General features: G+C 42.6%; 1 protein-coding gene across 4 annotated transcripts in view; it reads right to left on the bottom strand.

The window, feature by feature from the left end:
- WWC2 (WW and C2 domain containing 2) overlaps nt 1-25,668 on the bottom strand; it is a 203,580-nt gene that overhangs the window by 62,511 nt on the left and 115,401 nt on the right. For all 4 annotated transcript variants that reach the window (XM_004757690.3, XM_004757691.3, XM_045069441.1 and 1 more), the window contains exons 5-9: nt 15,243-15,322; nt 10,432-10,561; nt 7,594-7,740; nt 6,478-6,551; nt 2,805-3,047 (exon numbers count right to left, since the gene is read on the bottom strand). In XM_004757690.3, the coding sequence (XP_004757747.1) occupies nt 2,805-3,047; nt 6,478-6,551; nt 7,594-7,740; nt 10,432-10,561; nt 15,243-15,322 (674 nt within the window). The remainder of the gene's footprint in view (nt 1-2,804; nt 3,048-6,477; nt 6,552-7,593; nt 7,741-10,431; nt 10,562-15,242; nt 15,323-25,668) is intronic.

Below are 25,668 nucleotides of genomic sequence, written 5' to 3'. Positions count from 1 at the left end.
CCCCGAAGTGCTTTATGACCCATAGTGGGGGCTTCGTCACCGCCATTTGAGCGCTTGGCCCGGGTGCAGGGCGGTGCTGGCGGCACACACGGCTGGGGGCCTCTGGGGTCAGGTGAGCTCAGCCCCGAGGAGACCACCTTGTGGCCCTGACTCAGACTCTTGCCCGAGGCCACCCCTGGAATCAAGAGAAGCCCGTCACGCTAATGGCAAACGGGACCCATTTGGGAGGACGCAGAAGTGCTCTGTCTGGCAGCTGGGGAGGAGCCAAGAGGAAACGTAAGGATTTGGAACTGGCAAAGCATGATTTGTTTCTTGATGAAATGAGGTTTTACACGGTGAATCGTATTTCCCAGAAGCCTCTCCCGACACCACTGCTTTAGCCCGAGGACGCAGGCTGGGTACAGAAGCACTCTCTTGTCCTCTGGGCACCCCATTTCAGTTCAATAGTAACAATAAATGGAAGAGAAACACTGTGTGTGCACGAGGGGGCAGGAAATAATGATCAAGAAATGTAAGAGAGTACGGGGGGCAGAGGGCAAAGTCACACCCCTGACAACAGCCACCCGGCCCAAAGCCGCGCTGTCCGGGTGTACCCAGCAAATACAGGACACGGTGCTCCCTTCAGCCGGTGGCTCTGCTCTTCTGGATGCATGAGATGCTGGGCCGTCCCGCATCCACAGAGAGCAGCGAGACAATGTCAAGTTGCTCAAGCAAGAAAGCATTCGTCCCCTCAAGCTTATACGACAACATAATGACGGGATTTGGTTTCCGGCCACCAACCAACACATGACAGATACAAAACACAACTGTACACACGTCCCTTTTTGCCAACAGCCTATTGTGGGAGACAGGGCCAGGCAGGCACCGGAAGTTAGAGGGACTTTCAAACTGCTTCCTTATTCCCCATCTGACACAAACCCCACGGTCTGTCTGGATCTCACTAAGTATACAATTATTTTATGTAAGTATTTCACAGCTCCTCTTCCCGAAGGGCTCAAACGCACTCTTCCTGCTGGAATTTGGACAGTTATTACATGTACTACGCACAAGCCAAGGTATAAAAGCCAGAACCAAGGCACTTAGGAACGAACTGTATTTTTAATGTTACTTCACCAGTCATTTTCGAAGCTCTAGCCCTAATAAAAGACAGACAGGATATCACGCCCATAAAGCCTGGTTAAAACGAACACACACAGGGTGCCTGGGTGGCTCAGTGGGTTGGGATCAAGCCCCGCATCGGGCTCGCTGCTCAGCAGGAAGCCTGCTTCCCCCTCTCTCTCTGCCTGCCTCTGCCTGCTTGAGATCTCTGTCTTCAAATAAATAAATAAAATCTTTAAAAAACAAAACAAAAACCCGAACACACACTTGTCTTCTCACTCCCGGAACAAGTCTAAAGGCTGCTTCCAGGCCCGTCCCGGGGTCACACACCACAGAGAACAGAAGAGAGGCGCTCGGTGCGTTCTGTACATCTGATGCGAACACTTAGTGTGACACTGGACGCTAATGCCCTTGCTGCTTCCTATGTGCGTCACACAAAAGCTACTCGTTTCGTCCTATTTACTGGCGATTAGCAAACTTTTATCCTACAAACTGAAGATCTATAATCACAGACAGGACATCAAGGAAACTCAGGAAAGCAATAGAATTCTGCCCTCTCTCCCTTACATTTTGCTCCTCTGGTCTCTGTGCGGTGGATCGTCCCCCGCCAGCCTCGCTCACGCCTGCTGTGAGGGTGAACCTTCAGTCGGCACCACCAGAAACGACCAGCAACATCCGAGATCTTTCCTCCTACCGCTCCCCCCACCACACTTCCAAGATTCCGATACCATGTAGACACACAGCCCTCCACATTCACAGAGGACATGGAATTTGAAGGCCAGAAGCCATGAAGTTTAAAAAAAAAAAAAAAAAATCAATTGGATTACGGGTGGGTGTTTTAAACTTACTTCTGGGCCACCTGAAATGATACGGATGTGACCTTCCATCCTGTCCTCCTGCGACAGGCAGTGCACCTGGACTGCTGGCCTATAGAACAGAAGGCTGTGCGGGGGTCCGAGCGGCCTCAGGGCTGTGGCTGGAACAGGGGCGGGGCCACACCCGCCAGTGAGGCTGGGACCCGGGGCGCCCTCGCCCATGCCTCAGCAGCAAACACCCACACGTTCCCCTGCCTGACCCTGCAGCTGATCCGCTTACAGAACCGGATTTTCTCAGATTCGTGATCCTTTCGCACCTTCCCCCAGAAAGATCAGAAAACCACGACAGGGGTTTCCCTTTACATTTTCACCTGCTTTGCAGGAGGGGCTCAACTGACAAACGCAATCCCAGGAAACATTCTGTGACCTGTTAAGATATCAAAGGGAGCAAGCTGTCTTTCCCTTGTGAAACGAAAAGCAATAAACTTTTGCATTCTTGTGAGTCATAAACCCCCGAGTAGGAAGCTGCCACCACTGTAACAGCCCAGATAATGTTTCTTATCAGAGTGCGATAGTTTATAGTCATTGTTATCAGACTCGGTCCGTGATGGACTGCATTCCTGGTTTTATGTCAACATTCCTTACTTGTTCAACATCTGTCACGGGCATTTTCGCGTTCCTAACCGACAGAAGAACTGGGACTGCAGCCCGGACCGAGGGGTGGGGGGCCTTACTGCCCTACGGAGAGAAAGTCCCTTGGGGTCTGGGCTCCATCCACCGAGAAGAGATGTGATGGAGGTTTCCAGAGACCCGGGGCACCGGGCATCCAGGCCCAGCCCAGGTGCGCGCACATGGTCTGCTGCATCCTTGTCCCCAGGGACGAGAACGAACCTCTCGGCCAGGGCCCGGCTCGGGGGACCCCGCACGGACAACAGCTCCTCCTCCAGCCGCTGCCTCTCGGCCTCCAGGCGCTCCAGCTCGTCGCGGGAGCGCTTCTGCGGGGTGACGAACTGCAGCTCCTTCAGAAGCTCCTCCTTCTCGTGGATCAGCATCAGCTTCTCCTTCTCGATGTCCAGCGCCCCGGGCCATGTCTCGCTGTCCAGTTTCGACAGTTCGATTTTTAGGTTGGCCATACTAAAAATAAAGCGGTGGGGGGGGGGGGGTGCAGGCTTAGAACTCTCCAGAAAGTGAGAACACAAAGCAGGCTCAGTTGGGGGGGGTTGCTGGAGGCTTGCCGTCCTGACTTCCCACGGAGGCCGGGGAAGAGGAGCACCCCCGTCCGTCCTCCAGGCCCTGGGCCTCACTCGACACTGGCTCTCGTCGGCCGCCTTTTCCTCACCTTTCCCACAGCTGCAAGCACCGGCCTATCTGAGAAAAGAGTGAAGGTCAACGTACACTGAAGCTTAAAAGCCAGGGAGCTCTGGGAGCTGCGGGTGCCACCCCGATGTGTGATCACCTGTGCAGGGTGACAGGAGGGACACCTGGAGGGCTTCCGTTTAAAAAAAAAAAAAAAAAAGGAAAAAAAAGGTAAATAATGTCTGAAGCGACACTATTACAGATGTTTTGTTCCTCTGGGTAAGGACGCTGGCCCCCAGTAAAACGGTAGTCCCGCGGTGGGATGGGCAGCAACTGGGATATGAGGCAGTCAGGGAAGGATGAGGGGAGACGAGACAGCAGTGGCTTGGCCAACCAGTGTTAAAGCAAGTCAATCCAGCAGGTTCCACATGGCCAAGGAAAAGGGAGCAGCCCTGCCCTCCCCGGCCTCCTCCACCCGAACCCGCCTTCAGTGAGCTATGCGGTGTGAAATCAGTGTCTACACTGCTTACTAAGTGCTCACTGACCAGCCCTGTAGACGTGACTGCACGGACGGGGGCGTCTTCCGTCCGGCACTGGGTGCACCCTCCCCAGCGTGGACGGGCAGCTAAGGCAGCCCCAGTGGAGTGATGGCCGGTGCTGGAGCGCGGGGGACAGGGATGGGAGGTGGAGAAGGAAATTCCAGCGGAGGCGAACATCACTGGTTTCGTAGTTTTGCCTGACCTCGGATTACACCATGCCTCAAGCTAAGCGGTCAAGTTAGCTTCTGACAGAATGAGAACGTTCTGACATCCCCGAGATCAACGACTTGCTCTGGGGGCACCGTGTGGACTATCGGGAGGGTTCACAAGGCAAATCATGAACACAGCTGATGTTGGCCCAGGGAATCTAGATGCCCACATGGAAAAAAAAAAGCTGAATGATCCCTGCGGATACTGTTACAGCACATACCAGTATACGAAAAACAGAAAGAGGGCATTTGATTTTCCTTTTTAATGGAAGAAGTTGTAGAAGGGAGGAAAAAAGGTAAGCAAAATCACGTCATCAGGACAAAGATGGAAGTATAGCTACGTTCTTGCACCATAGTTTCTTGTCTGAGTTAAAGAGAAAAGACCGTCCTCTCTCACCGGCACTGCATGTACAACGTGCTTCTGATGTCCACCCCAGCGCCTGCTCTCATGGCAGAGGTAACATCAGCCATTCTTCAGCCAGAACCACAAAACTAAACACAACTGTCTCAAAGTGCTAGGAAATTAATCATCAAAATGCTAAATAAGCATGAGATTATGAGCTTCGTTAAGCACACGAAACGAAGGCTGGAGGAGAAAACAAGTTTCAGGGAAACACAGCCCGTGTCTTAGAACTGAGGAAGAAAAGCATTTGCAACATATGCATAAACGCTTGAGGTTTCCCTTCTCATCAGCATTGCTAGTAACTTTAAATAAAACCCCAAATGAGAACGGGGCAGCAAAGCAACCAAATGGGAAAGAACCCATGTCTTGAGCTTTGATGCAACTGAATTAAGAACTGAACCAGGAGCGACAACATAATGAAGGGAAGAGAGGCATCTATTACTTGTGGGATCGGGCATTAGGTGGGTCTTGGGTTTTATTTGGAAAGGGTACACCAGATCTGGGGGCCAAAATATGATGAAGATTTCCAGGTGCACCTAGTAAGAGAAATGCTGTGTAAGCTCCAGATGGAAAAAGCCGTTCGCAGCCAGACGAACGCAAAAGCTCCAGCTGGTCCCAGCTGGTCCAAGGGAGGTCAAGTTGAGCCCCAAAGAACAAAGAACCCAGGGGCACGAGGCCTGGTTCTCCAAAATTAATTGAGTTCCAGCCATTCTCCTTCAAAATGCCAGGCAGAGATGCTGGGCTTTGTTTACAGCAGAACCCAGGAGCTGTGGCTGCTGCTGGGTTGGTATACTCACAGAGGGCCACAAACAGTACCCACCAGAGGTTTCCACATCACGGGGCCACAAAACCACAAGGAGTCCTCAATTCTTGGTGGTGGGCAAGGCATTACCTAGGGCTCTGAGAAGCAGCCAATAAAGTATACACAATTCTTGGATAATCTACCTAGGAAAACTTACAGGCATTGAAATTAGCTGAGTGCAATGCTGTTCAGAGAATCCAAGTGACTTGCTCAAGCACACGTGGTTAGTAATCTGTAGAACAAAGCTTACGGGTTTTGTTCTTTTTTTCAGTCATCAAAGAACCAAGTAATATTAGTAAGAGAGGTTACAAAGAGGCAAATATCGTATTTAGACAAATCAAATAATTGTTTTGTTAAAGCCAGATAACCTCCAAGAACTTCAGCTAATTACTTTTAAATAATCCGTATCACCAATGACAATGGATAATACTTCATTATCTATCTGATGGTCCTGTGATAGCAAACTGTGACCTTCTAGCAGGTTCTCAGCTGAGCCTTCCATGTTCTCAAGGAGGAACATGGTAACCTTCTCGGTCGCCTACAGGGTGGTAGTACAATTTTTTCCCCTAAATAATAAATCATTTTTTTCTTCCTAAATAATAAATCAAAGCATTTTTAAACTCTAAAAAGGAAAATAACGAAATCAAATAGAATAGCATGACCGTCTCCCTCAAAATGAGCAAGGCGTCCGTATTATGAAAACAAGTTGAGCGTGTCTGCTGGATGAGGAGGGAGAAGTCTCCTGAGCCTTCCCCAAGCAGAGTTACAAGGTGAGGAGAAGAAAGCACAGGGTTCCCAGGGTCTAGAGGATAAACGAGGGAAACAGGAATCTCTTCCCCTTTGCCCTGAAAGTCAGTTGCCAGAACAGATATCTCAGCATCTTCCAGAACGTTGGCGGGAACTCTTCCCTCAAAGCAAAGGAATTACAGCTATTTACCTAGAGGTTCTCGGCCACTGTCAAATCCTCTACCCAAGCCACTGTGCCACCATTCTACCTGAGAAACTGATCTTCCCACTTCTACTTGGGAGTAAGTACTGGACACGCTCTAAGCTTCTTTCTTCCAGAAGAGAAGGGGCAATGTCATGCGCACGCTTCTCACTAATTCTCCCTGTCCTTCAGCCGTGGGGGGGAAAGAGCGAGCAGAGAGGGTGGTCTGCAACCCTTACATCTAAAAACCCTCAAGAGAAACCTTGGTAAGAAGGCATTGGGGAACACCCAGCAGATGTCACTATAGGAATAAAGATTAATTCTGGGAAAGAAAACACTGTTGGTGCCCACTGACCACTGAACACGGAAGAGCTCCCCTTTTGTTACCTTCTTTTGGCTTCTTCATACTGTAGGCTCAGCCTGACCTTTTCAGCTAAATTTGATCTACTTCTCACTCCGATCTGGTAAATAAAGAAAAGAGAAAAAAAGTCAATTAACTCTGCTAATGAATGAAGGTAAACTGCTTTTGTTTCTAGGAGGCACAAGTAATTGGAAAACTAAAGAAGATGGTCTTGAAATTGGGAACACCAGTTTTAAAAGGCACTTACTTTCTAGTCTCAGTAGGGGCAAAACATTTCTTTTTAATTCAAGCTTGTCTGTTTTTCAAAGACCCTTTGAACATCATTTTCTCCACACATTCAATTCAAGATAAAAAGTATTATGTCAATGTTTCTGGTATCTCAGAGTTTACGAAGGGTGTACAGGTCAATAAAATTTATGAACTGAAACTAATTTCCTTGCCTCCTTGAGCTCAAATTCCATCATCTAGCTTCTAAATGCAAAAACCATAACCTACATAACTTCAAAAACTCATTTTTCAAGCAGGTAAGTCTTATTGTTGATCTCTATCTGGTTCATTTTCATAGCAGAGAACTCAAGGAAGTAAGAGAGAACACAAAAATAGCAGTGAATGAACTAGAAAAGTAAGTATCCAATGAATAGCATTCCAAAAAGAGAATGCAAAAGCAGTTAACAGGAGTCAAGCCACGGCAAGGATCTTCAAATCCTGAGCATAAACCTCAATTTAAAGTTTTAATATAAATAACCTTTGATCTACAAAAAATATTTTTTAAGGCGTATTTTTTTGTTTCTCATTAGCCTCAATGTTTAATTGAAAAGATCTAAATTTTGAAGACCTTAAATGTAATAGGAAAAACTTAAATTCTCATGCATCTCTACCCTTTCAACAACATCTCCGTATAAATACAGTCTGAGAAAATTTGAACCAAGTCGTTCACATGGACAGATCCTGATATGCTTGGCACCCAGACAGAAAAGGTAAGACTCCGGGTTTTTAAAAGCAATCTAGGAGGCAGAAATGGTGACTCCACACAGCTGTGAGGCAAACTACTTCGCTAGCTCCTGTCCCACTTGCCATCCATCCTGTAATTCGGGCTCGTCAAAGACAGTGCTAGGGCCAACCCTTCCCCACGGATAACTTACGTCTCCAGAAATGCTTGTCTGTGACCCGGCGTCAAGGGTCTGTCTGGAGAGAGATAAATTCGAGTTCACAGGACTGGATCTCAGGTCTGGCTCGGACGTGCCAATGCTCTGATCCAAGTGGAACCGCTCCTGCAGCTTAGCCAGACTCTGTTCAGGAAACACAAAGTCCGACCTAGAGCTTAACACTTAGACACAGAACCTTGCCAGCGGGTCAACTCAAATCAAGAGACGCAATCTCAATAGAAAAAAACGACTTTATTTTAACAGGTACTTATCACTTTAGATTACTGAATAAATAAGATGAGACTATCATTTTGCACAAATCCATGTGTGACTCTGGAAGTATCTGAGATAATCATAAACAGGTTATCTTACCTTCCCCAAGACAGCCCGGGAATTACTCCTGCTGTGCGTAATGGCATCTTTATACACGATACATGCATTTCTTGTTTTTAAAATTTCATTGAAAAGAGCTCTATTTTAAAAAGACACGTTTTCACTTCTCATTTCATACAGCAGGAATTATGGAAACATGGACTACCTATAATGCAATCTCATTGCAGATACAGCAAGAAAACTTCCTCTGCAGCAGACTCCTGGAATGATGCTTTTCGCACATCGGGATGGAACCCAAGGGATTATCGGCTCCCACTACCGGCAGGGATGAGGAGCCCGAGGGCCAGGAGTCCCAGTCCTGGCGGCTGATCCAAGCTTGCTGTTGCACCCACACTTAGTAAACTGAGCTTACTTTAACAAGAGGACGTGAGCAAGGGACAGTGTTAAGAAGGAGAAAAAAATCTTAGCTACGCTGCTACCAACCCAGATTCCCCTCTTAAAACACTAATAAAAATGGTCAGAAACTCATTATTACTAACTTTAAGAAAAGCCAGGATTTAATCCTGACAGTGACAATTCTTATAATAAAAAATGAGAAATGTCCCCCCAAATTAGTAATTTCAGAGATCTGATAGGTGCTTTTTACCTAAACTTCTTTATTTTCTTTCAGAGGAGTATTTAGGCAAAATGCCTGTGTGAGAGGGATAAAACTCAAGCAGTCCCATCAAATAATATACTATAGAAAAGAACAAAGAAATCTTTTAGTGACTCTGGGCAATTCTTTTCCATTTTTTCATCAGTACGGTGAAAAGACAAGTATTTTTTTAATCTGTCCGTGTCAACCATGCTCCTCATCAAATTAGTAGGTCAGGACTAGCATGTTTTTTGATGAAAAAGAAGAGACTAGAAAATCAATTCAGACCACGTTGCTAGTATTAAGAAATAAGTATTAAGAGATACAGTGTGTGGGGGCACCTGAGCCTTCGGCTCCAGTCGTGATTCCAGGGTCTTGGGATCAAGCCCCATATTGGGTTCCCTGCTCAGCGGGAAGCCTGCTTCTCCCTTTCCCTCTCCCCCTGTTTGTGTTCCCTTTCTCGTTGTGTCTCTCCCTGTCAAATGAATAAATAAAATCTTAAAAAAAAAAGAAAGAAAAGAAATATGGTGTGTGGGTGTGTGTGTGTCCCAACATAAAGTATATGTGCTGCCGAAGCGAGCACTGTGTGTCCCAACATAAAGACACTGGTGTGTGACTGGGTTGTCATTAGAATATATCTCTTACAGTGGTTCATGGTCAAAGAGCTCCGAAAGTCATAGAAGCTCCCACTTAATGTCCCTCTCAGCTCTAATGCTGATTGCCCTACCTACTAATTAATTGTTTTTTATACTTTAGGTAATTGAAAAGGAATCTAATCTTTTAATTTAATCTGGTCTGTGTATAAATCCAAATTTCTTCTTTATAGGAACAGTTAAAGATAACCTCCAATTGCTGAATTATAAAGTTCCAATGTAAATTTGCTCAAGCTCTCAACTTTTCCCAAAGGACCTGTGATGTGCATTTTAGGAATTACTCATTTAATCACCAAGATTATTGTGGAACAAAACAAAAATACCTCCAAATAAATTTTTCTATGTTTCATATATATATTTAAAACCACATACTCTGGAAGCAAGGCTGCCTAGGTTTAAACCACAGTCCTACCACTTCTGCGCTGTGTGACTTGAAGTTGCTTAATTTTTTTTGTATTGCAATTTCCTGTCTGTAGGTAAGGATAATACTAGCCCATCTCCAGGGCTGCCATCAGAATTAAATGTGCTACTTTCATGCGAGGCAGGGAGAAGATGGCCCAACACACAGTCAGAGCTCAGAAGGATTTGCTATTAATACTATTATCTTTTCTATTTGATCTCTTCTTGCAAGTTATTTCAAAATTTCCTAAAGGCAAAATTATAAGTGTTTAAGAATATGTACCTATGTTCTGTTAACATTTTGAAAACTGACATGAAGTAGTTGACTCTAGTATTTAAAAGTAGCGTTTCTACTAAGAATGCGAACATTGCCACTGGCTCTAACATTTTTCCTAAATCGCAGACGAAATCCTTACTCAGAGCTCCAAATATCTGAAATACAAAGAATTCTCGGGCCTTGTGATGAGTACGGGATGGAGGGAAGGTGAAGAAGAAGAAGAGACACACTCTTCAGAAAAAAGGAAAAAAAAACCAACCCGACTCTACTTACTGAAAATAGGTATTTAAAATGCAGGATACTGATCACTGAGTGGTTGTTTCTTTTGCACACAAGGCTGGATCAGCATATAGGAACCCAGGAACCCACAAATTTACCTCCAACACCACCTGCGGCCTCAGTGCCTAGGCCAAAGTCTGTCTGAATGAGGCAGCATAAGTAAGGGCCATCCAGACTCTGATGGAGAACTTCTGCCTCCACTAGAGTTTCTGGGGCCCCAGAGGGTAGGTGTCTGACTTAAAATATGTTTTGCAACATACCTGCATCAGATCTTGCTTTTCTTTTTCTCCTGAGCTAATAGCCTTTCTGATAGATTTCAGTTCAGTTAGAATGGCTTTGGCTTCACTAAGTTCATAGCCACTCTGGCCTCCGGACATTTTTTTATCTATTCTGTTGAGAAAAAAAAGAAAAGAGGAAAAAGGTCAAAGAGGGTTGACAGAGTACAAGTTAAGCTAACAGTCTAGGAACTGGTTTTCGGGTTGTCACAGCTGGCTCATGATTCTCCTATTTGCCTCCCACATACCAGGACCATGTTCTCGAGCGGATTGCTCCTCCTGCTTTCTCTTCCAACCACTTCAGCACTCGCCCACCACCCACCTCATGCCCTCTCCGTTTCTCATCAACTTCAGGCTCAGTCATTTTGTCTTCAATTGTTTTGGATGACGCCACCATGGGCCAACCTCCTAAGCCTGACCTCCACCCTGAGGGGGGTTCAGGCCTTGGGGAAAAGATCTAGCAGGACAGAAGTAACAATAAACTGAAAAGCTACAGGAAGTACAGGATTCCTCCTGGTTGCCTAATTTTACATAGGCCATAATGTCTGTGCCAAACCAAGCACAGCGCCTACGGGCTGGCAGGCCTTTCCACAGTGCAAGTGATTATTATTTATACTAGTGCATATCCTACAATATTTGGATTGTGTGGTTAGTTTCTTCTTTTAAAATATATGAAAAGTACTTGTTCTGCTTTTATGACCGTTAGGAGTTGAGATTAAACTGTTTGCCTTGTTGACGAGTTCAAATCTAGGAATAAGGCAGAAGGCAGACGTGTTCATCTGACAACTAATGTTGAATAAAAAGCTCTTCAAGTAGTTCATTTTTCACATCCCCCAGATCTGCTCACCAAACGTCCTTACAGTTTGCATGGATGGCACCCTATGTCAGGGGATTTCAAGTCTAATTCTTTGCGGTAGAAGGACCCAACTGAATTACCTAGGTTTGTTTTGTTTTGTTTTTGTTTTTGTTTTTGTTTTTTTTAATGGTTTAACAGTGTCCTCATTCTCACTCTCTTGGTTCTCTCCGACCACCGATGCTGTCCAGGATTCATTCTGAATACAACTTGGGGTTCCCCTGAAGAGCATACAGCTACGCCTCTGCCCCAACAGCCAACGACTCTCATTCCTGGACATAGTCTTAGTCTTATCCACAGAAATATGGCACCTATTATGCCATGGAGAACTGGCTCTGAGCTCATTTGGTTTAAAACATTTAATGATTTATATTTATTTCTATGATGTGAAAACAAAAACAAAAACAAAAACAAAAAACCACCACCAACAATGCCATCTTACTCTTCCAAAGTTTACTCAAGCAAGTACAGTTGGCAGATAACGTTATTTCCCCGTGTACTATTTTAGTAAGTATTTTATTGTTGCCAAACAAAGTCTTAGCCTAAGAAAATAAAAGGAATTTCATCATAAGGTTATTTGATAACAAAAGTAAGTACAACTAATGAAGTCAGTGAATTAAACAGTGCTGAGCACAGCCAGTGTTTAGGGCTGAAAGGGACCCTAGAGATCTACTCATCATGCTTCCTCTAAGTGAAAAAGCAAGACCAGAAGATTTAGGCACCTTTGCCCCTAAACTGCATAAACACTTCGTTAGTAGGGGTGAACAGTCCTCAAAATGACATATTCAGGCTCAGAGCTCTTACGCTATTACACTTTGAATATTTGATTTAAAAAAGCATAGGTAGTACTTCAAATATTGATTAATTCCATTTATTTGGGAAGGGATTTATCAGTGAAATTGTTGACTCCCCTAAGTATTATGTCTACTTACCTAGTTGAGGCAAAAGTCTTATTTTAATTAAAACAAAACAAAACAAAACAAAACTGTGCGATTTCATGAAATAGCTGTGAACACAAGACTCTCGGACTGTGTCAAGGTGAATTTCTAAAGCCCAAATGATTTCTTCCTATTTGTGCAAAACCTTCGGAATCTGAGAGTTAAAACTAATCTTTAAGTCAAAAATCAACTTTAGCACTTAAAAACAAAGGCAGGACTACTTTAAGACTGCTCATTTTCATTTCAGAGAGCTTTAAAACTAGATTAAAATGTCTTGGCTAACCACTGCTCCGTCTGGGGCTAACCACAAACAAGGACAAGTCAGGTCAACTCAGCGCCTGCCCCCAGTGTCGCCCCACCCCCACCGGGGAGCCCTCCGGTCTTTCTCTGAGTCCTTTGGCCTCCGCTGAGCACCTCTGCTTTCCTCCAACTAGTGCTTTTCCCTTTAGCTCCACGTTTCTCCTTTTCTCCTCAATTCTACATCTTCCACATTTTCTCTTTTTTGACCCTGACCAGAAGATAAAGTCAAACCAAATATTAGCGTTATTTGCTGATTTTTAAAACAAAGTACTGTGTTTTTCTGTTTTTAATTTGAGAAATACAATTTTATATTCCTCCCTAAAAAAAATTTTTTAAGGTCCCCCCCCCTCAGGGGAGAGGTTCTGAGTACTGAGTACTGAGTATTATTAATTTCCTCTATATCTTAGTCTCTTCCAAAAGAGAGGAGAGTCCCATTTGCATGCCTTCCTTGGAGAATATGTGCCCCACCCTGAGCCAGATTTTCACAGGCCAGGTATACACTTTTGGCTGGCTGAGTGTTTCACTTCTCATTTTCCACTTCTGAGTAAATGCCGAAGGTGACAAAGCAGAAACGTCTTGGCCATATCTGTCTAAGTATATGCTATGCTACGGTCTAGGCCAAAGTCAACTCCGAAACCACAGACAGAAATGAATAATGCAGAGAATAAAACTCCATTCATTCATCCAGAATAAACTCTTGTACTTAGTAAAATGAAAGCTGGAGTTCAAATTACATTATAGCTCCAGATTTGGCAAAAATAGCCCATCCCATTGTGAATAAATGAAAAGTTACAAAAGCCTACAGTAGGATTCTATTTAAATCCTTTCAGAAATATATTTTCTGTCAAAACCCCAGGGAAAAGTCTCTTTATAGTATCAGGAATGTGGTTTCTTGAAAAGTATGGTCTCTGGGTTCAATCAATTACTAGTCAATGTTCTCGTAGTATGGTGGTTAACATTTGAATGAAAACAGCTTTATTTTGTCTATAGTTAGGATCAACAGGAGAGGTCTCTGATGTTAGATATCATATCTTTCTGGCTCTCGGTTCAAGGGATTAGAATCATTGCAAGAGAATGCCTGAATTTCTACAACAAATGTCTATTGTTTTCTTGTGGAATGTTATTGACAGATTCTTAAACATGCCTTGGATTCCTATAAAAATGGCTTGCAAGCAAACTGCTTTAAAACAATACAGCATTGTTATATCAATATAACAAAACAGCAAGTTTGGCTAACCTTTAATCCCGGGTGGTGACATGAGTTACAACTTCATGTGCCTTAAAAATGTTTACCATATAGCTAAACATTTCATAGGGCTCTTCAGAGTTCGCTCTCTCTCTCCATTCCCACCACAAAGCCCTCCTTTATGTGACACGCAATTCCCAAGTATCACACTGATGTCATTCTAGGTCTGCTCAGTTCTTCAGGGGAGCTCTGAAGCTGGCTGAGGTTCTTAGAACACAGCCATCCCCGAGAACGACCTACAGATCGCTCAAAGTATATACCTAGACGGAGACCAGAAATAGGTATTTTTTTAAAAAGCTCCTCAGATGATTCTAATATGCAGTCAGGTCTGAGAAGCACTAGGACAGGAGCATCTGAAAGAATAAAATACTGATGATTACATGAGGTGAGCGGCAAAAAAGAAGAGGAGCCATAAGACCCTTGTCTGAAATCAGCCATGTGACGCTGGTCAAGAGTCAGGACTGGTGTTCGGAGCTGTAACCCGTCGTGCAAACACACAGAACAACCAGCTTATGTCTGCCTGGCCAACAAACACGGGGTCTTGAAAAGGGATAATGCCCTGTTGCCTTGGATTGCCGCGGGGCGGGGGGACGCACAGGCCATCAGGAATGCTCTATAAACACTGCCCCACAGCTGGCACGGAGCCCCGCGCACAGAGGAGGGAAGTAAAAACAGCAACAAAACCCCAGCTGAATGCCTTTTGAGGGATAATGCCTTCCATCCTCTCTGTGGTCATGCGGCTGGGAAAACCATCAGCTTCTTGCCTCACATCAGAGACCCTGGGGTGGGGGGCGTGAGCGTTGGAAAGCCCGGGGAGTTTGTCAGGGTTTAACGGGGCAGCCCCTTGTCAGCTGGGAGAACAGGGGCTTCCAGGGGCTGGGAAGAGGGCAGAAGATTCCAGAATCCACTACCCTCTGCCTGTCTGTATCTTCCGTAGCCTGGCCCAGTGTAGAGTCAGGCCGTGGCTCGTCAGACATGACTACAAAACTGGAAAGGAGAGAAGGAATGCGGCAAGCAAGGAACCCACTCGAGCTTGATTTGCTCCCTGAGATCAGCCCCGGTTAGGGGGTGCCTGGGGCTGACAAAGAGGCAGAGACATGCCTCCCACCCAGGCTCCAGGCAGCAGAGGCTCAAGCTGTCCAGCTGCGAGAGCCCAACATGGCGGTGCTGACCTCAACCTGAGAGGCGGCCGGTGGGCGCCCACACACAACGTGAGGCTTCTCACTGCTTTCTTTGACTCTTGATGATGCATAAAACGTTAGACCTTTTCAAAGTATATAGATTTTTCCAAGGTTTTTGTTGGTTGGTTGACCATTTTTTTTGTTTTTTGGTGTAGAGCTCAGAGCTTTTTACTTTATGTTTCTTTGAGACATGTCTTAGGTAGAATGGGCACTTCTATTTTCTTCGTAGGAGTTAGGGGGCTTTGAGCTATTCTCAATTTCAGTATTTTCATACTCACTGTTGCAATGTTTCAAAGCCTTGTTCTTTATACAGCAATTCTTGCTTCATTTGTGAGAGTTCTCTCTTCAGCTTTTTAACCTTTGGCGAGAAATCAATGTAAATAAGAATGTTTGTAAATAATTAGCAACGCTGTTTTAGAAGACAGTCTAACGGTAAACTATTAAACACGCAGACACAGCCATTAGCTTAACATTTATTCCACTGGCTTCCCCGAACATATATTCTGTGAAAGGCAGGTTAATTATGTTTGAATTATCAGTGATGTTCATTATCACCTATATCTACGCTCGTGATCATAGTTAGCAACCTTCCTGTGAGCTGGCATCATGACTTTCTCCACGCTGTGATAAGTAGCTAGGAAGGGGGGAGTCAGAAACCCCGGTTTCTGGAACTCCAACAGCACGTGCTCCTGCTTCCCTCCTTCGCGGCACTCCAGGACCGTTGGCCACCCCTGTTTCTCGAATGTGTCAGGAAATACCCGCTCTGCTCCTGCAACATGCTATTTCCCTTGGCTGGAAGGCTTTCCCTCAGACCTTCCGGAACAGACTCCTGGCACTCAGGTCTCCACTCACAGGTCGCTTTTTGGAATACGACTTCTCTAACCACCCCAACCATTACTGTTCTATGTCGTGCACGGTACTTCTGAAAGTACTGAAATGTTCTGTGTATTGTTTACTGTCTGCCCCCCATGGGAAAGTGAGCTGCATCACACCAGCTGTACCCCAAAGTTCTAGAAGAGTACCAGGCACTATGAGGAATAAAAAGGACAAGGACAAGCACTGTGTGATCAATAAACATCTGTCAATCTGATTAAAAATATATATATATATGTTTATTTGACAGATATTTATTGAGATATATATACACACACATATATATGTATATATACGTGTATATGTGTGTGTGTGTGTGTGTGTGTGTGTGTGTGTGTGTCTTTTTTTCCCCTGTTGCCAAATACATTCTTGGTGAAGACAATGCTAAAATGTGATAGGTCAAAAGACTTGCAGAAGCCTGGTTTAGTCACAAAATAAAGGTTTTCTGTAGGTGTCAGCAATTTACTTCCATATTATAGCCTTAAGTTTGAAGCACATTCTGAGGGGCAGCATTTCAACGTGCTTTTGAGCTTTTATTTCCTATTTAGTCTATCCATTCCACAAATATTTACTGACTTTCCTCTATGTGTCTGTCAGGTCCTGGGTCTCAAGTGTGAATAAAGTAGACATGATCTTTGCCCTCACGGGCCCTTCAGAACAAGGGGGGAGCCAGACCTTGAGCAAATAATCATCCAACGAAACAAATCTTACCAATTACCATGGGGGATAGAAAGGAAAGATTCGGGATACTTCAGGATGAAAAGGGGGGACAGGATCTGATTCGGTGTGAGGAGCTGGACAAAGCCTGTCTGTGGAGAAGGTATTTAAGCAGAGTGGGTCAGCGGGGCTTCGCTCGGTAAAAGGAGGTCCTCAAAAGGCAGACCACAAACCCTAAACCATGCGAAGAGGAAACTCAAGTCTCTGGGATTTGGGGGCACCTGAGTGGCTCAGTTGGTTAGGCATCTGCCTTCAGCTCCAGGCATGATGTCAGGGTCCTGGGATGGAGCCCCTTGTTGGGCTCCCTGCTCGGCGGGGAGCCTGCTTCTCCCTCTCCTGCTGCCTCCCACTCATGCTCTTTCTCTGTAATAAATAAATAAAATCTCTGGGATTTAGAGTATGCTACCATTTGCTGGATTGCAGCATGAAATGCGACTGGAAAAGAAGGCCTTATATAGAGTTTTGAAGCCATGTGGAAGATTTCTTTCTTTTTTAATTTTATATATATATATATAATTTTATTTATTTATTTATTTTTTTACTTGACAGAGAGAGAGAGAGACAATGAGGGAGGGAACACAAGCAAGGGGAGAGGGAGAGGGAGAAGCAGGCCTCCTGCTCTGCTGAGCAGGGAGGCCGACGTGGGGCTCGATCCCAGGACCCCAGGATCATGCGTAATGACTGAGCCACCCAGGTGCCCCAGATTTCTAAATCTTAAGAACAAGGAGAACTGGGGAGAAATTTTAAAGCATGATCTTCTTTATGATTTTTAAAAGCCACTGTGAGGACTGTGGTGATTGGACCAGAGGGGCCAAAAGGGGTCATTCCACCTGCACTGCCAGCTGGCGTGCAGGCGGCGTCTAGAGAGTAGAGCCAGCGGAAGAATGTATTTGGGAGGCAGAGTCAACAGGCCTTGGTGACTGTGTCAAGGTGCAGGGTGAGGGAGATGATGTGTCAAGGATCACTGCCAGGATTTTGGCTTGCCAGGCGGAGGCAGGTACACCAGGAGCGTGGGGCCAGATCTGGGGGTAAGATCAAGGGTGTTCTTTGAGACATTTACTTCTCTGATACTCAGGAAACTTCAAAGGCCATTGCAATACGGAGGCTTGATGTTCAGAAGTTTCTGGACCAGAGATATAAAACTGAGAGTCACTGACATCAAGATAATATTTTAAATGCATGAGAATCAATGAAATCACGTACACAGTGTGTACTGAAAACAGAAGAGAGTCCAGAACACGCCCCGGATATCCTCATCATTCAGAAATCTACTAGAGGAAGGGACAAAACGCACCGCAAAGCGGTGGCAAGAGAAATCGGAGGGAAAACAGGGCATCCTGGAAAAGGACAGCAACAAGTCAAGAGGGGGAGTAGGCACCACGTAGAATAAAGTGACAAGGACAAGAGTCATGTAGTACTCATGTTTGCACACCTAAGGCACAATACTTGGGGAGTATGGATATTCAATCATTTATCTGTTGATGAATCATCTGTTGAGTTTAACTGAATGTTAAAAGTTTGTGCCCTAAGGCACTTATATTTGATGAGGGAAAAGTAAACACGAATCATGATGTTGCAAGGCCCTCTTTATAACTACAAAGACAGGTATAAACAATGCTACTGGAATCCACAGGCTAACGGGAACACTTCTGGCTGGCCTCACGGAGGAGGAGCATCCGAGCTGGATTGTGAAAGTGCTTTAACATTCACGAAGAACAGTGAGCTCGTTTGCAGTGGATCAAAAAGACATTTCAGCTGTAGGATTCGATTATTATCACGTCAAAAGAGCCATCAGTAATCAATAGCTCATTCCACACGCACTTCTACTTCTGACAGCACCTCTAAAGAGCTGTTTACCAAAGACTGTAACATTTTTATTTTAAAACAACAACCACATTTAATCCAAAAATCAATAGCAACTCAAACAGCTGGCCTGAAGCCTGTCTTTACCTCTGAAAACACAGTTGATAGAAACAATGGCGATACTGAGCCCACTTAGAACAATTAAATTAAAACAATGAGCATGTCTCATGGACATAAAAGAGCATTCTACTTAAAAAATCATTTGGACTACAATGAAACATCAATTTAAATTTTTTTCGAAAGTTATCATTTAAAATCTAAAATTAACTTTTGAACTTTCAGGCTCTTGTCTGGTTAAGTGATGGGAGGAAGATTTTATTGTGCATTGAGTGACAAAGATGTTCGGAAGCTAATCTGTGCTTGCTTTCATTCCACATTATTTATTCTACCTAACGTTGGCTGTAAGCTACTGTAAGCAACTGCTTCCTTCTTGGGGAGTCTTCATAGTGGATTACCTGCATAAACCTTACCTCCAAGTATCAGTGATTGCATTTTATGATGCTAACTCTGAAAAAGTCTGATTTCCATTATAATGACAAGTGAAAATGGGTATTATTTCCAATCAAAGAGCATTTGCAAATTGTATTCGGTTTCAAGAGTAGGGTCTGAACTAGTTCAACAACCTTTCTTCTCCCAGGACCATGTGACATCGTTAGCTATTTGAGGATCACTGTTACTACTCTTTAATTCTCCATCCCACCCTCTAATGGGGCGCCTGGGTAGCTCAGTGGATTAGGCCACTGTCTTTGGCTCCCGTCATGATCTCAGTGTCCTGGGATCGAGGCCCGCATCAGGCTCTCTGCTCAGCAGGAAGCCGGCTTCCCTCTCTCCCTGCCTGCCTCTCTGCCTACTTGTGATCTCTCTGTCAAATAAATAAATAAAATCTTAAAAACAAACAAACAAATAACAAAAAGCCAACGTCTTTAGATCACAGCTAAAGGATTAAGCTAATCCTGACTTGCAAATTTAGCACAATGTAGACTCGACCAGGAAGCAATAATGACAGCTAAAATTCCTGAGGACCTTATGTATTCCCGGCATTGTGCTAAATATAAACGCCTATTTTCAATCCTCACAGCTACTCTATAAATAGTTTTAATTCTTATTTTATAGGTGAGGAATCTCAAACCAAAAAAGAATAAGTAAATACTGTGCTGTCGCTTACACTGTTAACAATCCAGAACCCAAGACAAGGTTTTGAAAACTATAATCATAAAAGTTGTAGTTATTAATGGCACGATAGTACAAACATATAAGATCAGAGATAAACTAGAATTTTGGAAAATGACCCAAATAAAATCTAAGGCCCTTATTTTATCTTAGAAACTTCATTATTCTTACAGCCCAACCAAGTTGAACACATGAATAGCCCCACAAACCCTAGAATTTATGCTTTTTGTCTCCTACATACTCAACGTTCTGCCACAGCCAACCATCTAATTATAGACTTACTTCCAAGGAATCAAATCTCACAACCCAGAGTATCAAATTGGAGGCAAGAGACCCATGGCTTTTGCACATTTCCCGCCTTCTATTCTGACTACTCCAAGGCAACTGACATTTTAAATTGATTTTAAAGTTATTTCTGAAAACCAGGAAGATGCTGTGATTAAATGTGATGAGTATGACTGGGAATCACGGACCTTCTTCCCATTTCCGACAATCCCAGTGTAGTAAGTTTTATTTTAAGAGGAGGAGGAAGAAGATGACAATAAGAGAAAAGTAAATTCCAGGTATCTGTGGAGCTTGGCAGGATCACAAGACAGGCAGGTTTCAGAAGTTTGCCCCAAAAGTGAACCCTGCAACATTAGAGCTATAATGAGCAAAATGGCATTTTACTAATGACTACCTTCCCTTGTCACCACTTTCTCTACTGTCTTGCCGATACTGTCGTCCTAGGCAAGCCAACAAAGGGCAACTGTCAACTTGCTTCTTCTAGGAATCCTTCTCCTCACTACCACTTCCACCTCCCTAAAAATCCTCATCACATCTCATCGCATCTCAACGGTCACCTTTAAAGAAAATGAGAAATCAGCTCCAGATAGATAAAGGATCAATAATAAAACAACCTTGAACTTTACTAAAGAACAGAGGAAAACAGAACCCCACATGCCGTTGGAACAATTTATTACAGCTAATAAATGGATTCTGTCATCAGAAACAAGATGACTGAATACAACGTGTGTGTGTGTGTGTGTGTGCGTGTGTATACATACATATATATATTTTTTAAACCCAAACTTTAACAACAATAAGAAGAAAACAAAGCAAAAGAAGAAAGCAAACACTGGAAAAAATTGTAAGAAATATTTATGAAATATACTTCCTGGAGATACACATAATAAATAAAAATACAGACAATCCTATGCTAGATGCCCAAAAGTAACTAAAATAAGCCAGTAAATTGCCTTATGACCCAACAATTCCACTTACCCAAGAAAACTGAAAACATATGCCCACATAAACTCTTGTGCAGGAATGTTCACATACTCCATAGTAGCCAAAAAGTGGAAACCATCAAAATAAACACCAACTAATAGTGAAGAGATGAAAATGTGGTAGGTCTGTACGAGGGAACATTATTCCACAATAAAAAGGAATCAAGTGCTGACACCTGCTACCACATGAATGAACCTTAAAAACACTGGGCTAAGTATAAAAAGCCAATCACAAAGACCACATATTATAGGATTCCATTGATACGAAATGCCCAGAATGGGCAAATCTAGAGACAGAAAATAAATCAGTTGTTGCTTGGGGCTTGCGGGTAGAAAGACGTGTAGGGAACGAGTAGGAACTGCTAATGAGCACAGAGTTCCTTTTGCAGGAGACAAAAACTTTCTAAAATTAGATTGTGACCATGGGCATACAACTGTATAAATACAGGTAAACTGTATGGTATGTGAATTATTTCTCAATAAAACTGCTGAATAAAAAGTACATAAATAAATCAGCAAATGGAAATAGAAAAGGTAGACCATCACATATGTATACACATACACACATAAAATAAATCACCTCCTAACAAAGATAAAACTGAAACCCCTGGTATCATTGTATACCAATTAAACTAGCAGAATACACATATAAATCATTGGAACTTGGTCAAGTGGCTGCCTCTTTCAGATTAACATCCCTGGTCTTTACAGTGGTCTACAGGGCTCACGTGTTCTGTATTCACTCCATTGCCACAATCAACATTCTCAACTCTTGTCCCTCCAGTGAAGATCCCAGAACTTCTCTGATATCAGGACATTCACATCAATGCAATGTGTTAATGCAAGGGTTAGGGGAACTGACCCCCTGGACAGCTGAAAATCTGCATTTCTAACTTCTGACTCCCCCCGAAAATAGCCTACTGTTGACCAAAAGCCTTACAACAACATAACAGTCAATCAGCATATGTTTTGTACAGGTATTGTACTGTATTTTTACAGTAAAGTAAGCTAGAGAAAAGAAAGCATTACTTAGATAATCATAAGGAAGATAAAGTATTTTTACAGTACCATAGTGTATTAATTAAAAAAAAAAACAAAAAACAAAAAACAATGTATAAGTGAACAGGTAGTTCAAGCCCATAGTGCTCAAGGGTCAACTGTAAATGGAGATATGCAATCAGTAGACTTTCAAGGCTAGCTTCTTTTCCTTATCATATTGCTTTTGAAATTCGTCCTTTTTGTGAGTATCAGTAGCTTGTTTTCATGGGTAAACCATAAACTGCATTTTGGGGATAAACCACAATTTGTTTATCCATTAATTCACTGATAGACATTTAGGTGATTCCCAGGCTTGGGTTAGTAAGAATAAAGATTCTGTGAGTATCTACACTCAAGTCTGTGTGTGGGTACATATATGTTTTCATTTCTTCGGGCACATACCTATAAATGGGATTGCTGGTAACAGTTTAAGTGTATATTTAACTTTACAGGAAACCGCCAAGCTATTTTCCGAAGTGGTTGTACTACTTTGCATTCTGCAGTAATGTGTGAGAGTTCCTTCTTCCGATGACCTCCCTCTGAGCACTGTTTTAGCTACATCCCATAAATTTTTATGTATTTCCACTTTCATTTAGTTCAAAATATTAAAAAACAATTCTTTGCTTTCTTCTTTGACCAATGAATTATTAAGAAATATGCTAATAGGGACACCTGGGTGGCTCAGTTGGTTAAGCAACCTTCAGCTCAGGTCATGATCCTGGAGTCCCAAGATTGAGTCCCACATCGGGCTCCCTGCTCAGCAAGGAGTTTGCTTCTCCCTCTGACCCTCCCCCTCCTCACACTGTCTCTCTCTCTCATTTTCTGTCTCTCAAATAAATAAAATTATATATATATAAACTTCAAAAAATATATACATATAAACTTCAAGTAAGTTCTCCTTGGTGAATATGCCTACACTTGAAAACAACATTGTTTTGCTCCTTTTAGATGACATGTTCTACAAATGTTAATTAGATCAGGTTGGTTGATAGTATTGTTCAAAACTTCAACTATTGTGCTGATTTTCTGTCTATATATTCCATTAATTACTGAGAAAGGAATATTGATACATCCAACTATAATTGTGCTTTTGTCATTCTCCCTTCAGTTTCATTGGTCTTTACTTCAGGTATCTGAAGTTCTGTTTTTATGTGTGTACATCTTTAGGGTTACGTACATACATCTTTATGCCCTTCTTTAAAAAGATTTAATTCTATTTTCTATTAACATATAATGTATTATTTGTTTCAGGGGTCCAAGTCTGTGATTCACCAGTCTTACAACAACACGCAGAGCTCACCACAACACATAACCTCCCCAAAGTCCATCACCGAGCCACCCCACCCCCCATCCTCCTTCCCTCCAGCAACCCTCACTTTGTTTCCTGAGATTAAGAATCTATTAGGTTTGTCTCCCTCTCTGGTTTTGTCATTTCATTTTTTTCCTCTCTTCCCTATGATCCTCTGTCTTTATGTCCTTTGATGAACTGCCTTATTTACTGGTATAAAACACTGGCAAAAATTGCCTTGTTCTAAACTTTACGTTGATATTAATATGGAAACTGCAACTTCCTTTGCATTTGTATTTTCATGATAGATATTTTTCATTTCTTTCATTTTTAACCTGTCCGGACAGGGCTTCACATTTTAAATAGCTCTTCTGCAGCCATCATAAAGCTGAGTCTTATTTCAACCATTATGAGAATTTCCACCTTTTTACTGGAGCATGTACACCATTTACATTTAGTGTAATTATTGGTATAGTTGGGTTTAAATTCACTATCTTTATATTTGTTTTCTAATTGTCACATATATGCTTTTTTCCTTTCTCCCTCTATTCCTGCCCTTTGTATTTTTATTCCATTTTTTAATGATTCTATTTTATTCCCATTATTTAGTAATACCTCTAATATCTCTATATTTTCTCAGTGGTTTCTCAGGACAGAGATCAAAAGATGTCAGCTTGGGGGCCAAACATCCCTTGTGCCCTTATTTTTTATGGCTCATGATATAGAATGATTTTCATGTTTTTAATAATTTTCCCCAAAACTGAAAAGAAAAATCTATGGCAGAGATTTTCCACAGTGGTTGTACCATATTTTCTATCCCCACCAGCAATGCATGAGATAAAAACAAAAACAAAAACTTCCTAATGGGTGTGAGATAATATCCCATTGTGGCTTTCATTGCACAATCCCATTGTGCATTTCCCTACTGACCAGTGATATCTGTCATCTCTTCATATGCTTATGGGACAGCTGCACATCTTCTTTGGAGAAATGTCTATTAAAGTCCCTTAGCCATTTCTGAAGTGGGTTGTTTTTGCCTAGTTTTGAAAGATATTTTCACTAGGCATAAACAATTTAGTTGCCATTGTTGTTGTTGTTGTTGTTGGGTACTCTTAACATATCACTCCACTGCCTTGCAAGTTGCATAGCTTCTGAGAAGTCTGTTGTAATTATTATCTTTGTTCCACTGCAACTGTCTAATTTATATGGCTGCTTTTAAGATTTCCTTTAATCACTGATTTTCAGCAATTTAATTATGATATATCTGTGTGATCTCTGTTTTCTTCTGCTTTGGAGTACCTTCCTGTTCTTATGGATTTATAGTTTTAATTTCTTTAAATATTTTTTTCTTCAAAGAAATTTTTTTTGTGATTTCCTCACCTTGCTCTTTTGTGGGGACTCTAACATATACGTTAGATCATTTAATACTGTGCTAGAGGACAATGATGTGCTGTTAAATTTTTTCAGGCTTTTTTCATCTACGTAATTCATTTTGGACAGTTTCTATTCCTATGTCTTCAAATTCACTGATCTTTTTACTCAGCATTTAGGTTGTTCTCAACAGTGTATTTTTCATTTTTTATATTATATATTTAATCCATAAAACTTCAATTTTGATCTTTTTTGTATCTTTGTTTTCTCTCCTCATGTTTTCTTCTATATTACTGAGCATGTGTGTAATACTTTTTAATATGTTTGCCTGTTAATTAAATAAGAGTTGTAACTTCTTGTTTTTGTTACACCTCATACTTTCTTGCTTCTTTGAATCCTTGGCAATTTTTAACAGCTTTATTGGTTTACAACTGGCATATAATAAAGTAAGTATGCTTAAACTATACACTTGGTAAGGGTTGATATATGTATACAACCACAAAACCATGAACATCAAGATAAGGAATATATCCACATTCCCCTGAAAGCTTCCTCATGTCCGCTGGGGATCCCTTCCTTCTGCCTCTCCTGGACTTACTTCTAGCACACAGTTAAATTATTTTTAAATAAATGTGATCCATTCAAGGTTTGCTTGTAATTTTTTGTTGCAGCAGTTCCAGAGCAGCCTTTATAAAGCCTTAGACTAACATGGTCCCACTAATGAGGTCTTCTATTGCCCCAAAACTAGAAGGTCTCTCCATTCTGGTTTGTAAATGGAAACTATTCCTAGTCCTACGAGCTCTGAGAATTGCTTGTTCTACCGCTTTCTTTCCCCATCGTTGTCGTATTTTATACCATGATTACTCAGCTGAAGATCTGAGGAGATTGCATGAGAAATCGCCACAACTTTCTCTTACTCCTTCTCTCTCTGTAGCTGTCTCCTCTCCAGGATTGCCACAAATTCCAGATACTTCTGCTTTACTGAATTTTACTCTTCTGACTCTTCAGTTTCAGTAGACTACATTTGAATCCTTCTTCCTACACTGGAGATAGTGTGATCTCAGGGCTCACTGCTTCTGTTTTCCTTTGGTAAGGGATTACAGTGTTCAACTGCCT

The sequence above is a fragment of the Mustela putorius genome, unplaced genomic scaffold (genome assembly GCF_011764305.1).
Source record: "Mustela putorius furo isolate JIRA1106 unplaced genomic scaffold, ASM1176430v1.1 tig00003932_pilon_pilon_pilon:0A:0A, whole genome shotgun sequence".
Taxonomy (NCBI): Eukaryota; Metazoa; Chordata; class Mammalia; order Carnivora; family Mustelidae; genus Mustela; species Mustela putorius.
Note: the sequence above shows the minus strand (reverse complement) of the source record. Positions and strands in the feature narration are given on the sequence as shown.